Source organism: Anomaloglossus baeobatrachus, chromosome 2 (assembly GCF_048569485.1).
Source record: "Anomaloglossus baeobatrachus isolate aAnoBae1 chromosome 2, aAnoBae1.hap1, whole genome shotgun sequence".
In the NCBI taxonomy this organism is placed as follows: domain Eukaryota; kingdom Metazoa; phylum Chordata; class Amphibia; order Anura; family Aromobatidae; genus Anomaloglossus; species Anomaloglossus baeobatrachus.
Window position 1 is genome coordinate 474153814 of NC_134354.1, and position 16499 is coordinate 474170312.

At 46.9% G+C, this 16499-nt stretch overlaps 1 protein-coding gene across 1 annotated transcript in view; it reads left to right on the forward strand.

The window, feature by feature from the left end:
• ANKFY1 (ankyrin repeat and FYVE domain containing 1) overlaps window positions 1-16499 on the forward strand; it is a 137048-nt gene that overhangs the window by 66653 nt on the left and 53896 nt on the right. The window contains exons 11-12 of the mRNA XM_075336371.1: window positions 10414-10511; window positions 12955-13180. Of these exons, the coding sequence (XP_075192486.1) occupies window positions 10414-10511; window positions 12955-13180 (324 nt within the window). The remainder of the gene's footprint in view (window positions 1-10413; window positions 10512-12954; window positions 13181-16499) is intronic.

A 16499-nucleotide genomic window follows, 5' to 3' on the forward strand; every position in this document is an offset into this window, starting at 1 on the left:
TGTGTGCATGACGCGTCCTACGTCATGCACAATAGCCAGCATTGCGGTACTGTGCAGCTGCACTTTAATCTGCCCTGCACAGAGCAGATCAAAGTGTGCATGAGTGGGCGGTCTTTAAACTTTCCTCATGCCTGCACTTTACACTACTTTTGATCTGCCTTCAGCAGGGCAGATAAAAAAGTGTGCCTGCACAGGACATCAAAGTCGACCTGTATGGATGACATAGAAGCATCATCCACACTGGGCTGGGTAGAAGGAAAATGGAGATCGTAGCAGAGAGGAGACGCCGGATCGGAGAGCAGTGACACCCATCGGACCAGAGCACCCCGCAGGTGAGTATTGTAAAAGTGTTTTTCTCTGACGCCTCATTGGGGAGCACAGGGCCATGGGTGTTATGCTGCTTATCCATAGGAGGACACTAAGTAGATGCAAAGATGTTAGCTCCTCCCCTGCAGTATACACCTCCTGGCCCAGCCAGGCTACTTCAGTTTTAGCTTCGTGTCTATAGGAGGCACATCTCTGCAGACTACTGCAGCAAGAATTTTTTGTTTTTAGAGGGCGACAGTTTCCTTCGGGGACCGATTTTCCAAAACCATCAACAGGTGGGAACGTGGATATTGCCTCCCCGTACCCCATCCTGCGACGCTGGATCCTGGGCTGTTACTCACTGGATGACAGGTCTCATGGCACTGATTTTCCAGAGCCCAGAGCAGATGAAAACGTCCTCAGCCCCTCTTGCAGGCTCTGAGTTGATACACGTTCTGCACCAAGTGTGACCAGGCACAGCAGACTGCCATCTCCACAGGAGCTGAGGTGAGATCATTATGATTTTCCAGAGCAGATGGAAAACTTCCTCAGTCCCTCTTGCAGGCTCTGAGTTGATACACATTCCGCACCAGTGTTACCAGGCAGCAGGCATCAGACTGCCATCTCCACAGGAGTTGAGGTGAGATCCTTCTGATTTTTTTCCAGAGCCCAGAGGAGATGAAAGCTTCCTCAGTCCCTCTAGCAGGCTCTGAGTTGATACAAGTTCTGCCAGCAGGCGTCAGACTCTCCACACTGAATTGGAGCAAAGGTCACACTGACTGGATGCACATGAGCTGTGATTGCAGACTCCTGCATAGCATTCCACCTGTGGCGGGGGGAGGGGAGAGCTCCCTGGGCTCAGTGCAGCCGTAGCTGCGGTACACTTATAGAGTTTTTTCTGTCCACCATTATTGTGCAGGGCTGGAGGGGGGAAGGAGAGTCCCTTCCCACCATTTTTTTTTTTTTTGTTTTATTATATTTTCTCATGCCTTCTTGTCAGAGCTAAGCCCCGTCCCCTCCAAGACTCGATAAGAAAGCGCGCGAACCCTCCTTACACAGGATCTGTAGAGCATTGCTCCCTCTTGTTGTGATCAGAGCCTGTGGGCGTCTCTCAGAGCTGGCTTCCTCCTTCCCAGAACTGGGACGCAGGAGGAGGGGGGAAGGGCCATCAGGGTTCTGGGTGAGTTATAGCCTCACTTCCACATTAGCTGTGCAGAGCATTGCTCCCTCATTACAATCAGAGTTTGTGGCTCATCAGCCAGGGGCTGCAGTTACATGTTTTATGCCCTGCACAACTACAGCAACAACTATAAGACTTTTTTAATGTATCCTGCCACGCTGAGCTACTAGGGGATGATAGCACCTCTTCCTTCTGTGAGTCCAGTGCCCCTGTAGCTTACCCCCCCCCGCCACCACCGCAGCAACCGCTGCCAGCCCAGAGTCTACGGCTCCCAGTCCCCCGGAATGGGCAGAGTTCCCAGAACCTGGTGCTGGCTATGCAACATCGTCCTCACACCCCTCGGGGCCCCTGGACAGAACGCAGCCTGATGACACCTCTATAGAGGGTCCTTCTGATAAGAATCAGCCCTCTGCTTTACCGGTTGCAGATCAGAAAAAGGGCATGTCCCCCATGGTTCTCCCTCTGGGGTACACAGATGGGGTTCTCCCACATGTTCCGCGGTCTCTGAGGAGCCGGAGGAAGGGGAATGATGTTAGTACCGGGATGATTCCTTGGTTTCAACCTCCCCGAGCGATCAAGCTGCGATGGACTCCCTTATTGCAGCAATCAACCAAAACTCTGCATGTGGAAGATCTCCCATCCACTACTACTGACCCTGCGGTCTTCTTTAACCCCTTCAGCCCCGGGGCACTTTCCGTTTTTGCGTTTTTGTTTTTTGCTCCCCTTCTTCCAAGAGCCGTAACTTTTTTATTTTTCCATCAATCTTGCCATATGAGGGCTTGTTTTTTGCGGGACAAGTTGTACTTTTAAATGAAACCATAAGTTTTACCATATGGTGTACTGGAAAACAGCAAAAAAATTCCAAGTGTGGAAAAATTGCAAAAAAAGTGTGATGGCACAATAGTTTTTGGGATGTTTTATTCACGGTGTTCACTATATGGTAAAACTGATGTGTGGGTATGATACCTGAGGTCGGTGCGAGTTTGTAGACACCAAACATGTATAGGTTTACTTGTAACTAAGGGGTTAAAAAAAATTCACAAGTTTGTCCAATAAAAGTGGCGCACGTTTTGCGCCATTTTCCGAAACACGTAGCGTTCTTATTTTTTGGGATCTATGGCTCAGTGATGGCTTATTTTTTGCGTCTCGAGCTGATGTTTCTAATGGTAGCATTTTTGCGCAGATGCTACGTTTTGATCGCCTGTTATTACATTTTGCGTAAAACTTGCGGCGACCAAAAAACGTAATTTTGGCGTTTGGAATTTTTTTGCCACTACGCCGTTTACCAATCAGATTAATTGATTTTATATTTTGATAGATCGGGCATTTCTGAACGCGGCGATACCAAATATGTGTATATTTATTTATTTTTTAACCCTTTAATTTTCAATGGGGGGAAAGGGGGGTGATTTGAACTTTTAGGTTTTTTGTTTTTTTTTTAATTTTTTAAAACTTTTTTTTTACTTTTTTTATTTTATTTTACTAGACCCCCTAGGGGGCTATAGCGATCAGCAATCCGATTGCTGATTGCTATCTGCTGATTACAGCTATACCGCTGTAAACAGCAGAAATAGTCACTTTCTTTCTTCCTCTGCTCCGTGCCGAGGAAGAATGAAAGTGAAACTTCGTAGCACCAGGCGTCATCACATGACCCTGTGCTACGATGGCAACCACCGAACGTCACGTGATCACTCACGTGACGTCCGGAGGGGGCGGCGGTAAGAAAAAAAGATGGCCGCGCGCATATAGATCTCGCTGCCAGACTTTGGCAGCGAGATCTAAGGGGTTAATGTTCCGGGTGGAATGCGATTCCACTCGGAACATGTAGGCACACATGTCAGCTGTTGAAAACAGCTGATATGTGTGCCGATCCACGCCGCCTGCCAGCGGCAGGGGGCGGGGCTTACCGGGACACGATCCATGACGGATATATCCGTCCATGGTCGTGAAGGGGTTAAAAGGGTGAAGAAACTTAAAAAAAAAAAAAAAAAGTTTTTTTGACGCCGCTTCGGTATCCGTAAACTCATGGAGTCCCGGTACCCCTTTGGCTTAGCTGTCTCTAAGGGCTGGGCCGATCCGGCCTCGGTGGACCCTCACCCGGCTTTCACCTGCCTGAAGTACCCTCCTGTATTTTTTACTTGATGAATCCTCCTTCAAGGACCCGACAGACAGACAAGTGGAGCAGCTCGATCGCTCTGCCTCGAGGCCGCGGGTCCCAGTTCCCTTCCGTGTGGGTCGCATAGGCACCGGGACTGCCAGTTTCCCTCAGACCCTCACAGATGTAACAGTTCACATTGCTGCGGCGGCAGAGTACCTCATGCAGGCCTCCCTCGGCGCTGCTACCTGTGCAGTTATTGCCGCCTCAAATACCATAGCCATCCGTAAGGCCCTCTGGTTCCAATAATGGAGAGCGGACTCTGTCTCTAAGAAGCCTCTCACAGTACTCATTTTCCAGACCGATGGTTTGCCGATCGTCTGGACAGGCTCTTTTTTTTGTCTGATGCCACGGGAGGAAAAGAGTACCTCTCTCCCCCAACTCTAGCCCAGGATGTTTTTTACTAGACACGCAGGGCCCGACCTTCTCAGCCCTCCCCGAGTCCACCTCGTCCTGGCAGTCTAGACAAAGACCGAGGAGTCTTGTCGACCTCCATCTGGGCCGCCGCCTCAGACCACAAATGGGTGTGTGCTACCTTGTGTCTTCCGGTTACCACATTGAATTCTGGACCCGATCCCCTGGTCAGTCTTTTCTCTCAAACCCCCCCAAAGGCTCCAAAACACCACGAAGCCTTCTCAGCAATCCACTCCCTCCAAACTGCGGGGGTGATGATAACTGTTCTGGACGGCAAGAGGTTCAAGGCCTTCTATTCCAACCTCTCGTGGTCCCCAAAAAAGGACGGGTCAGTTCGTCCCATCCTGGACCTCTAACACCTGAGCAAACATGTGCATGTAAGGAGATTCAGAATGGACTTCCTAGGGTCCATTATTACCTTTATGGTCGAAGGAGAATTCCTTGCCTCCCTAGCTATTAGGGACGCGTACCTGCACGTACCCATCGCTCCAGCTCACCAAACGTTCCTCCGCTTCGCGGTTCAGGACTTCTTTTTTTCATTTGTGGCCCTACCCTCGGCTCTGCCACAGCACCAAGGGTCTTAACTAAGGTCATGGCGGCTGCCATGAGTGCCCTTCACGCCAGGAGAGTGGCTGTTCTGCCTTGCTTGGATGACCTCCTCATCAAGGGCTCAACCAGCATGCAGATCTCTGTGGGCACCCTATCCCGCTTAGGGCGGCTTCTGACTCCAGTCAAATCATCCCCGGTCCCGTCAGAATCAGTCACCTCCCTGGGCATGTCCCTGGACACTCTTCGGGGCTTGATATTTTCCCCTCAAGACAAGGCGATCTCTCTACAACAAGCGGTACACTGCCCTCCACGTACTCCTCTCGCTCCATACGATTCAGTATGAGTGCTAGGTAGGATATCGGCGGCTATAGAGGCAGTGCTGCTCGCTTAGCCACACCCACCGGCCCACTGCAGCTTGCGCTTCTAGCTGCCTGGGACAAGAGCCCCTTTTCCTTGGACGAACTTTTCACCTGACACCTTTAGTCAGGTATGCGCTATGCTGGTGGCTTCAGTCCTCTTCCATATCGAGAGGGAGTTTTTCTCCCCCAAGTGGACTGGCTACTCCTGACCACGGACGCCTGCCTCTTAGTCTGGGGAGCAGTGTACTGGCTCCACACTGCTTCGGGACGTTGGACACCCCAGGAGTCTTCCCTTCCCAGAAATCATCCTGAAAATCAGCGCGATCTTCTCGTGCTCAGGTCATTCCCCCCTTCTGCTAGCAGGTCGTTTGATTCAGGTCCAATTGGACAATGCAACAGCTGTGGCCTATGTGAATCGGCAGGGAGGTACCAGCAGCAAGACAGCTTATCTCGAGGTCCTCAGGATCCTCGCCTGGGCCTAATCGACGGGGGTCCGTGTTTTTCAGTGTTACACATACCGGGAGTAGAGAACTGGGCGGCGTACCTTCTAAGTCGCCAAGGCCTGGCTGCCGGAGAGTAATTTCTCCACCCAGAATTGTTCCCACACATCTGCACTCACTGGAGTACACCAGACGTGAATCTAATGGCCTCAAGGTTGAACGCAAAGGTAACCGCGTTCTTAGCCAGGTCACGTAATCCACAGTCCATTGGCGCGGATGCTCTAGTCTCCTGAAGTTGTTTCCGTCTGCCTTACATGTTTTTCGCCTCTGCCCCTGCTGCCGCGAGTAATCAGGAAGATCAAGGCAGAAGGAGTCCTGGTGATACTAATAGCACCGGACTAGCCCAGGTGCGCCTGGTATGCTGAATTAGTACAATGGCTCATGGTGCCTCGTAAGCATCCCAGACCTGCTGATCCCAGGGCCCATTTCCCATCAGATCTCCAGAGCCCTGAAGCTGACGGCCTGGCCATTGAGACCTGGACTTTAACAAGAGCTAGATTCTCTCCTGTGGTCATCTCCACCATGTACAGTGCCCGAAAGCCAGCCTTCATCCCGTATTTACCATCGTACGTGCAAAACCTTCCTTTCCCATTACAGGGAATCTAATGTCCAATCTATGCCTCTGGCGATCCCCAGAATTCTTGATTTTTTTTTTTTTGCAGTCAAGTTGCAAAAGGGGTTGGCCCTCAGCTCCCTTAAGGGGCAGGTTTCATCTCTCTCAATATTCTATCAATACCGCCTAGCTTGCAATCCGCAAGTCAAGACTTTCCTCAAGGGTGTTTCCCATCTAGTTTCCCTGTATAAATGGTCGCTGGACCCATGGGACCTCAATCTCGTTTTGGACGGTATCCAGAGGTCCCCTTTTGAACCTCTTAAGGAATCTTCTCTTGCTCTTCTCTCCTGGAAGGTAACATTCTTAGTGGCGATTACGTCCATCAGACACGTTTCAGAACTGGCAGCACTCTCTTGCCGCGAACCCTTTCTGATCTTTCATCAGGACATGGTGGTTCTACGCCCCCTTCCAGATTTTCTTCCGAAGGTTACTTCCCCGTTTCATATGAACGAGGACATTGTTCTGCCTTCCTTTTTTCCACACCCAGTCCATGGGGTGGAAAGGGTTCTATATTCGCTAGACCTTGTGAGGGCTCTCTGATATTACGTACCCAGGACAGCCCCTTTAGGAACATAGACTCCTTGTTCGTCATTCTTGAAAGGCCTAAGAAAGGAGAGGCAGCTTCATAGGCAACGCTGGCTCGCTGGATTCTCTCTGCGATCCAGGAGGTCTACCGCTTGCAACTCAAGCCCATTCCTAGTGGGCTGCGGACTCATTCCACGTGAGCAGTTGGCGCCTCTTGGGCCATTAGGCATCAGGCTTCAGTAGAACAGAGGTGTAAGACTACGACCTGGTCTTGCCTACATACTGTTTCAAAGCATTACCGAGTCCATACCCAGGCTGAGGCGAACCTAGGTAGGAAAATTCTGCAAACGATAGTGGAGTACCTATCTCAGTAGGCGCTCCTGGCTATCTGGGACTGGTTCCTAGTCCTTGGGTTGCGTTGTTTATTGTTTACCCACCCATGGACTGCTTTAGGACGTCCCATGGTCCTGTGTCCCCCAATGAAGCGTCAGAGAAAAACGGATTTTTGTGTACTCACCGTAAAATCATTCTCTTACCCAACATTGGGGGACACAGCACCCCTCCCTTTTGCCCTGTTGGGCCTTAGTTTTTTTCTGTCTCAGTACTTTTTTGTTATGAGTATTCACTCACGTTTTTTTGTTACTTGTTCTCCTACTGCTTGTGTACTAAAACTGAAGTAGCCTGGCTGGGCTAGGAGGTGTATACTGCAGGGGAGGAGCTAACATATTTGCATCTACTTAGTGTCCTCCTATGGATAAGCAGCATAACACCCATGGTCCTGTGTCCCCCAATGATGGCTAAGAGAAAACGATTTTACGGTGAGTACACAAAAATCCATTTTTTACGTTCTACTGTACAGTGTGGCATTGGCTCTTACATACAGTATTCTGGAATGCTGTAAGAGCTCAGTGGTGGTGGCCACAGCTTATAGTTGCCAAATCTGATGACAGGTTCCCTTTAATGGAGCTACTAATGCTGCCATATAGTGCTAGATACTAAGTGTGTACAGATGCTGTGTAGAATATTAAAATCCTGCAGACTGTACAAGAGATTACTGCACATACATTGTTTCAGGTACAATACATAATTAAAGATTTTGCTGACATACCTGTTTTACTAAAATCCATGCAAAATTGCACTTTTTATAACATCTTTTCCTAGAACTCTGTTAATTCTCTTTAAAATGATATAGAGAAGCAAATTTAAGAGGCTAAAATGTAACTTTTAATCCTAATATCGATAAAAGCCTAGATTAGGTAAATAAGTAACCCAAAGCTCCTTGGATTGCGGACAAGCTCAGCCTCAGGCACAATATCCAGGGAGCCTATAAACATATAACAAAATTAACAAAAAAACACAAAATACATAACAAAAATTGAGTGTGATAATGTCACTCAAAAAAGGACAGTGGTCCAATATGAGTGCAATAAATTATCAAAAATAACTCCAATATAATCAAACTATATAGTGCATAGTGGTCCTCAAGGGGGAATCCACTAGTGTCAAGATTTTAGAATGAGTTGTAAATGATCTCACCCATTCCTTGCAGCTTGGGGTATAACAGGGTTTCCTCTGAACGGGTTCTTGCACCATGACTGACCCTACAATATCCCTAAAGAAACTAACACCTGTTACCCCAGTAGCTTCCGCCCTAACAAGGGCAGACCACATCTAACCCTCTCTTGGTGCCCCTATAATGTTCCTGGGCCCCGTCCCGACGCGTTTCATCTCTTTAGAATCATCAGGGGACTCTGGTATCACATTAGAGGTCAGAGGTCCTGTGCCCAAGCTCACACAACACACTAAGGATCCCTATGTCATCCACTCTTGCCTTCATTGAGGTCCTGAGCAGGACAGATCAAAGTATTGTAGTGCACCTGCGCGGGATTGGTGAGTGTGTAGGATGCATCATGCACACTGGCTTCAGAAGGAGGAGGACAAAGATGGCCGATAGAGGAGGCGCTGGCACCGGAGAACAGACACCCATATCACCCAACTCCACCGTAGCGACCATTTAGGTAAGTATTATAAAGTAAATTTTACGTTCTACACAGTGGCCTGTGCTCTTATATACAGCATGTTAGAAGGCTGTATATAAGAGCCTGGTGGTGGTGGCCACAGCTTATAGGCCCCAAATCTGCTGACGGGTTGCCTTTAAGTCCTGTTCTCGGGCTCCTTTTAGCTCCAATACCATCACACACAGAGTTCCTTATGCTTCAAGTGTTAGGAGCCATATGTTGGCTTGCAGAGCTGAGGAGTAGCCTGAGAGTGAGGAAAGTTAACAATTTTTACTCGTTTATTTGTTAAATAAGTCCAATAGCTGCTGATTAATAAAAATTAATGGCCCGTATAACGCTTTTTAATCTGTTTCAGTAAAACAAAATCAAAAGTATGGTATGCATATATTAAAGCACCACTACAGCGTTGGTATACTGTATGTAGCCTCATACTCACCAGCAGAAGTCTTCACTCATTATCAACCCCGCTCCGACCCCACGTGTTTGTAGTCGTGACCTGCCAGTGGTTACTGTGAGAAGTGGAGGTCACTTTTTTTAAAACAAATTCTCAATGCAAGTCTATGGGGATTCAGAACAAAAGAACAAAGTTTTAATAACGCTTATTGAGAAAGTGACTTCCAGAACATGCAGCGATCCGGCAGCTTACAAAAACCTTTATGTGGTGTAAGAGTAACCGGAGTGAGGTTGAAAACAGATGCCGATTGGTGAGTGTGTAACTAGATTCAGTACACTAATGTATATAATCCCTAACAAAGGGATTGAAAGAAACAAGCTATAGTTGGGCTTTAAATCCAAGTCAACTTGACTTGTTAAGCAGTTTAGTAGTTTTAGGTAAAAGTGTGACAACTTGGTACATTTTTGAATAATAAGAAAAAAAAAGTGACGCACTGCAACCACTTTTTACCAGTTACTGGTATGAAAGCATTATAAGGGGCTCCATGACATGTGATCTAGATTTCAAGCTTCCACATAGCATATACTGGAAGACTATGGCTCCAGATATAGGGTGTCTATCGGGTAAAGTTTCTTCTTGAGGAGAAACCATCCAATGCTCCCCTGGAAACATAAATCTGAAAATGGCTCTTTATCAAGCAATAAAAAAGGTGCCATTCTTAAATCAATTTGAACCCATTACAGCAGTGTTTCTCAACTCCAGTCCTCAAGACCCACCAACAGATCATGTTTTTAGGTTTTCCTCAATATTAGACAGGGAATAATTCCACCACCTGTGCAACATTAAGGAAATGCTAGAAACCTGATTGAGGAAAACCTGAAAACATGATCTGTTGGGGGGTCTTGAGGACTGGAGTTGAGAAACACTGCATTAAAGTGACTTTGGATAGGAAGCCAAACATAAAGCTCCATTTGCAGACTTGTTTCTAGCATTTTTGCCCCTCATCAGTGCAAAGGAGAAGAACTATTTGGCTGGAGATATCATGGAGGTCTATAAAAGATTTATAATGCGGTCAAGTCTAATGATGGAATTGTTGTAAATAGTGAAGAAACACCAATATTATATCTTCATCTAATACTGAACTCTCCAGTGTGTGACAATAGTGTGCGAGTCTGCCAGAATTGGAGCCGCTAATAAGGAATATGTGTTAAACTCTTAAATATATTACAGACAACTGCATGAAAATGTTTTAGTTTTAAGAAAATATTTGTTGCCTAGATCTAGTTCTAACCTATCATGACTGATAACGGACTAGAAAGTCTTAACATAATCAAAGCATATTGCTGTTTTACATAAACTCGATCATGTATAATAAACTGTTATCTGCACGTTCTTCCTAGGTAACTGCTTGTTACAAAGAGCTTCCGGGACAGGGAATGAAGCTGCTGCTCTCTTTTTGGCAACTCATGGGGCTAAAGTCAATCATAAAAATAAATGGGTGAGTCCTGTATTTTTAAAAATGTGTACGGAAGGCAACTGCTGGGGTACATTCTCACAATCTTTTTTTTTTTTTTTTTTTTTTTTAGTTTACTTTTGGTTTTATCTTGCGTTGTTTGGCACATGCTTTCTTTTGTTAAATGCATATTTTGTTACATGCATTTTTGTCTCAATAAGGTTGGTTGAAACAATTCTGGGTGGCTGCAGACTGCTATTTTTAGGCTGTGGAGGGCCCAATAGCCATGGGTCTCCCCAGCCTGAGAACACCAATCCCAAGCTGTCTGTTTTTTAAGCTAGATATCAAAATTGAGGAGAGAACGCACGCCATTTATTTTTTTTTTTTTTTTTGTTTTAATATTATAAAAAAAGCTGCATTCATTCCCTCTTACTTTGATACACAACCAATATAAGTGCATAGCTGGGGGCTGCAGCCTGCAGCCATATGTTTTATCTGTGCTGCGTATCATAATATGGGGGACCCTACGCCAGTTTTTTTTTTTTTTTTACTTATTTTTACACTCTAAACACACAGACTGCATCTTTAATTGAAAGGAGTCAGACACGCTGGGTAGGGGTGCGTCGGACTGCAATCAATCAGACGCCAGGACTGTAAGTGGGTTGGGGAAGCAGTGCATGTGCATGAGGGATAATGAGTGGCCCCGGAAGTAGTATGTGTGGCCATGGAAGTAACGTTACAGGCGTGCAGGACACTGGTAAGTATATTGTGCTTGCTCCCCCCCTTTTATTTATTTATTTTTTCTTATACCCCCTTCACAATCGATGACAGTTGTACTTCATCGGTCATGTAGCGATAATCACCACCAGCTGCTGCGGTGATTCCCGCACATGTCTGCTTATTTGAACAGTGGGCTAACAGGCGCGGGTGGGTCTGTGATCCTCTGCGCTTGTTTGCCACTTAGATCATGCTGTCGAAATGTGACAATGCAATTTAAATAGCCACGGCGGGGATCGCGCCGTTTCCCACCGCCATCGGTAGCCCTGTGACACAATCACGAGGAGCTGACTGTTGCCATGGTAACGACGTGTCGTGATGACCCCTGTCACTATCATGACGTACTTCCTCTAAGAGCCAACAGAGTGGCGGTTCTTAAAGGAACAGTGCATTTTTGCTGATCAGAGCTGTGCAGCTATGATCAACAGAAATGCACATGCAATCAGACTGCTGACCAATAAAGTCCCCTAGGAAGACTAGTAAAATAAACAAAATGTAAAAAAGTTTTTAAAAATATATGAAAAAAATAAAGACAACAAAGTTCAAATCAACCCCCATTCGCCCCATTGAAAATACAGTTAAAAAAATATACACATAGTTGGTATTGTCGCATTCAGAAATGCCCAATTTTATTAAAATATAAAATCAATCTGATCGGTACACGGCATGGCGAGAAAAACATTCCAAACATAATTATGTTTTTTGGTCACCTCAATTTTTTTAAAACATGCAATAACAGGCAATTAAAACATAGCATCTGCGCAAAAATGGAGTACAGTAATTAAAATCATCAGCTCAAGACACAAAAAGTAAGCCGTCACCGAGCCCCAGATACCGAAAAATGAGAATGCTATGGGTCGTGGAAACTGGTGCCAAAAACGCAATTCTTTTTTTTTTCGGACAAATTTCTGAATTTTTTTTTAACCCATTAGATAAAAGTATAAATGTTTGGTGTCTACGAACTCGTACCAATCTGCGAAGTCACACTGATCGTGGTGAATAAAATGCCCTTAAAGCAATCGTGCAATTGCACTTCTTTTTTTTTTTTTTTTGCAATTTCATCGTACTTAAAAATTTTTTTCCCGTTTTCAAATACACTATATGGGAAAACTAATTGTTTCATTCAAAAGTACAACGCAAAACTTAAGTTCACATATGGCAAGATTGATGGAAAAATGAAAAAGTTACGGATCTCGGAAGAAGGGGAGCAAAAAAGAAAAAAAAAATAATCGCCCTGGGGTGAAGGGGGTTAATTACCCAGGCGGCCGGATCCGGATCAGTACCCAGAGTTCCCTAAGAACTTCGGGCATCGGAGGTCAGTGCACAGGTGCTTTTGATCCCATGCGCATCTAGACTTTTACAGTCCGGGGCCGGCCATCACCAGTTATATTGCAGACTGGACAAATGTCTTATATGTTCCCTCAAGATTACCATATTTCTCTTCAAAGGTTTATGAAGTTCCCCTTTGAGGTTACGGCTGTGCTCACGTCTCCATCATGGTTCCTATTTATTATGAAAGCCATAATGCTGTGACAGATCTGTCATACGACAAGCCTCATTGGTGTTTATAGTGTAGTCTTCTGGGTTGTATTGTCGTTCCATTATTCTCATAGTTAAAATATTGCAAATATTCCCATCTTAAAATCCAACAAAAATGCCAACAAAGCAAATGTTAACAGGATCTTTTTTTGTGGCTATGTTCTCATCCTAGGGGGAGACACCATTGCACACCGCTTGCCGCCATGGGCTTTCCAACCTTACTACAGAACTTTTACAACAAGGGGCCAATCCAAACCTACAGACACAAGAAGCCATCCCTGCTCCCAAAGGATCTCCACCAACCAGCCCGTCCTCCAGCACATATTTACAGACGCCACTGCACATGGCAATAGCTTATAATCATCCAGACGTAGTGACCGTCATATTAGAACAGAAAGGTGAGGGCTCCACCTTGTGGTGAGCATAAAGTACATTGCACACATTGCCTCTACTTTTTTTTTATTATATATATATATATATATATATATATATATATATATATATATATATATATATATATATATATATATATATATATATATATATATATATATATATATATATAATATATATATACACACAGTGGAACCTTGGATTATGAGCATAATTGGTTTCGGCAGTGTGCTCTTAAGCTAAGTTACTCTTATAGCAAAGCGAATTTTCCCATAGGAAATAATTGAAACACAGACAATTCGTTCCAAAAAAAAAAACTAATTAAACTGCACTTTAGCTTACAATAGAATTATTGGTGTGCGAGAGGTACAGTATTAGCAACGTGCTGTACTGGTTAACAAAAAGAAAATACAATACTGTATCCACAAATACAAATTGATAGACCTGCTGTATAGTATATACTGCACTGTACAATAGTATACTGTATACAGTATACAGTACATATGGACAGAAAGTTACCTCTAGAGCAGGTCAGTGCGTGGTGAAAGGACAGAACCAGAAGTGTGTATGGTGAGTATTTGCTCTTATTGCAAAGCATTGCTCTTAAACCAAGTTACAAATTTGTAAAAAGCTTTGCTTGTCTTGCAAAATGCTCTCAAACCAAGTTACTCTTAAACCAAGGTTCTACTGTATATATATATAAAAATTGATTTCTTTGTCGCTCCATTGGGAGACCCAGACAATTGGGTGTATAGCTACTGCCTCCGGAGGCCACACAAAGTATTACACTTTAAAAAGTGTAACCCCTCCCCTCTGCCTATACACCCTCCCGTGCATCACGGGCCCATCAGTTTTATTGCTTTGTGTTGAAGGAGGCACACATGCAAACGAGCTCCACATTTTAGTCAGCAGCAGCTGCTGATTATATCGGATGGAAGAAAAGAGGACCCCCACGGGGCCCCCGGCATGCTCCCTTCTCACCCCACTAAGTCGGCGGTGCTGTTAAGGTCGAGGTATCCATTGCGGGTACAGAGGCTGGAGCCCACATGCCGTTTTCCTTCCCCATCCCTTAGAGGCTCTGGGAGAAGTGGGATCCTAACCGGTCACCATTCACTGGGACCGAGCTCCATCCGCAGCCCCTGTGGGAATCTGACGGACAGGAGCCTGGATATCATCAGGGACAGGGCCCTGTATCCATAAGGTACTCTGTGTCCCCTGAGGGACGGCGCATGCAGCGCCTGTGTTGCAGACGCCGCAGCGGCTCCTGTGTGGTTTGTGAGACCGGGACTACCGCGCCGACCGCGCTTGTTTGCCGGCCGCGTTTTTAACTTTAGTCCCCGGCCTTTACGGCCTAGTACCATATACTCCCGCCCCCGGGCCTGCCAGTCAGGGGTAAGGGCGGGACGGCCGACTGGACGTCGGCAGTGAGGGCTGGAGCATACTTTGGTATCCTCCTCCCCCCTCACTGAGCACTGTGGGGCACTAGTTTCCCGCACTTTATTAGGCACGCCCACGGCTCCATCCTCCCCTCAGAACGCTGGCAGCCATTGTTATAATCACTGCTGCCGGTGGGGGATTTCAGAACGAGCTCCGCAGTTCTGGGAGTAGTGGGTTCCTAACCGGTCGCACTGGGACCGGGCTCCCTCCGCAGCCCCTGGGGGAATCTGACGGACAGGAGGCTGGATATCATCAGGGACAGGGCCCTGCATCCATGAGGTACTCTGTGTCCCATTAGGGACGGTGCAGGCAGCGTCGGTGTTACAGACGCCGCAGCGGCTGCTGTGGGGTTTGTGAGCCGGGACTACCGCGCCGACCGCGCCTGTTGGCCGGCCGCGCTTTTAACTTTAGTCCCCGGCTTTTGCGGCCTAGTACCAGGTACTCCCGCCCCCGGGCCTGCCAGTCAGAGGTGGGGGCGGGACGGCCGACTGGACGTCGGCAGTGAGGGCTGGAGCATGCTTTGGTATCCTCCTCCCCCCTCACTGAACACTGTGGGGCACCAGATGCCCGCACTTTATTAGGCACTCCCATGGCTCCCTCCTCCCCTCAGAACGCTGGCAGCCATTGTTATAATCTCTTCTGCCGGTGGAGGATTTCAGAATGAGCTCTGCAGCTCTGGGAGTCCCAGGCAGGGAATCTGGCGGACGCACCACCGCTTGGGGCGGTTGGTAAGCCACACCAGTTGTCAGGTGCTGGCCCCCCTTGGGTACAGAAGTGTGTGTATGTGTATATATATATATATAATATATATATATATATATATATATATATATATATATATATGTATATATATATGTATATATATGTATATATATTGTATGCATTTTCTCTATTCGGCAGCATTATTGCTTTTGGCTATATCTCTAAGAGGAGACAACAGCATGTCGTCCGCAGAAAGCAAGGGGGCCAAGGCACAGGCTTATTTTGCAACCTGTACCTCTTGTGCGGCTATGTTACCTGCAGGTTCCACCTACCCTCATTGTGACAATGCTCGGCCCCCGTGGCACTCACTCAGCCGGAGCCTCCGGCACTGGTGGGACCCTCGGCTCAGGTGGTACCGCCGGTTTCCACTGCACAGATGGAAGGGACAGAGTTTACATTTTTGACTGAGAAACTCTGAGTCGCCTCACATTCCATGGCTCAGTCTATGGACAGATGGTCGGCTAAGGTACTAGAAGCTTGGCAGTCCAGACCGGTAACACAGGGCTAGGGCACTGTGAGTTCTTCGCCCCCAGGCCCCTCTCGGTCGGTACAGCAAAGGGCTCCTGGGGTGGCACCCAGATCCCACGGTGAGAACTCCGACACAGACCGCAGCCTCAGACAGGCTAAGCGGGCTTGCTGGGAACCTTCCCCGACTTCATAACGCGGTTCGGGGTCTCAGCATGCGGACTCTCTGGAGGATGAAGCGGAGGTCGCAGCTCAGGGCTCTGATCCTGACGTTGCTCTCATTCTGGATACACCTGAAGGGGACGCCATAGTAAATGACCTTATAGCGTCCATCAACCAGGTGCTAGATCTTTCTCCCCCAACTCCACCTATAGAGGAGTCGGCGTCTCAGCAGGAGAAACACCAGTTTAGGTTTCCCAAACGTACACGGAGTGCGTTTTTCGATCACTCTAACTTCAGAGATGCTGTCCAGAAGCACAGAGCATTTCCGGACAAGCGCTTTACTAAGCGCCTTAATGACACACGTTACCCTTTCCCCCCTGACGTAGTTAAGGGTTGGGTGCAGTGTCCCAAGGTAGATCCTCCAGTCTCTAGACTGGCGGCTAGATCCGTAGTAGCAGTGGCAGATGGTTCATCGCTCAAGGATGCCACTGACAGGCA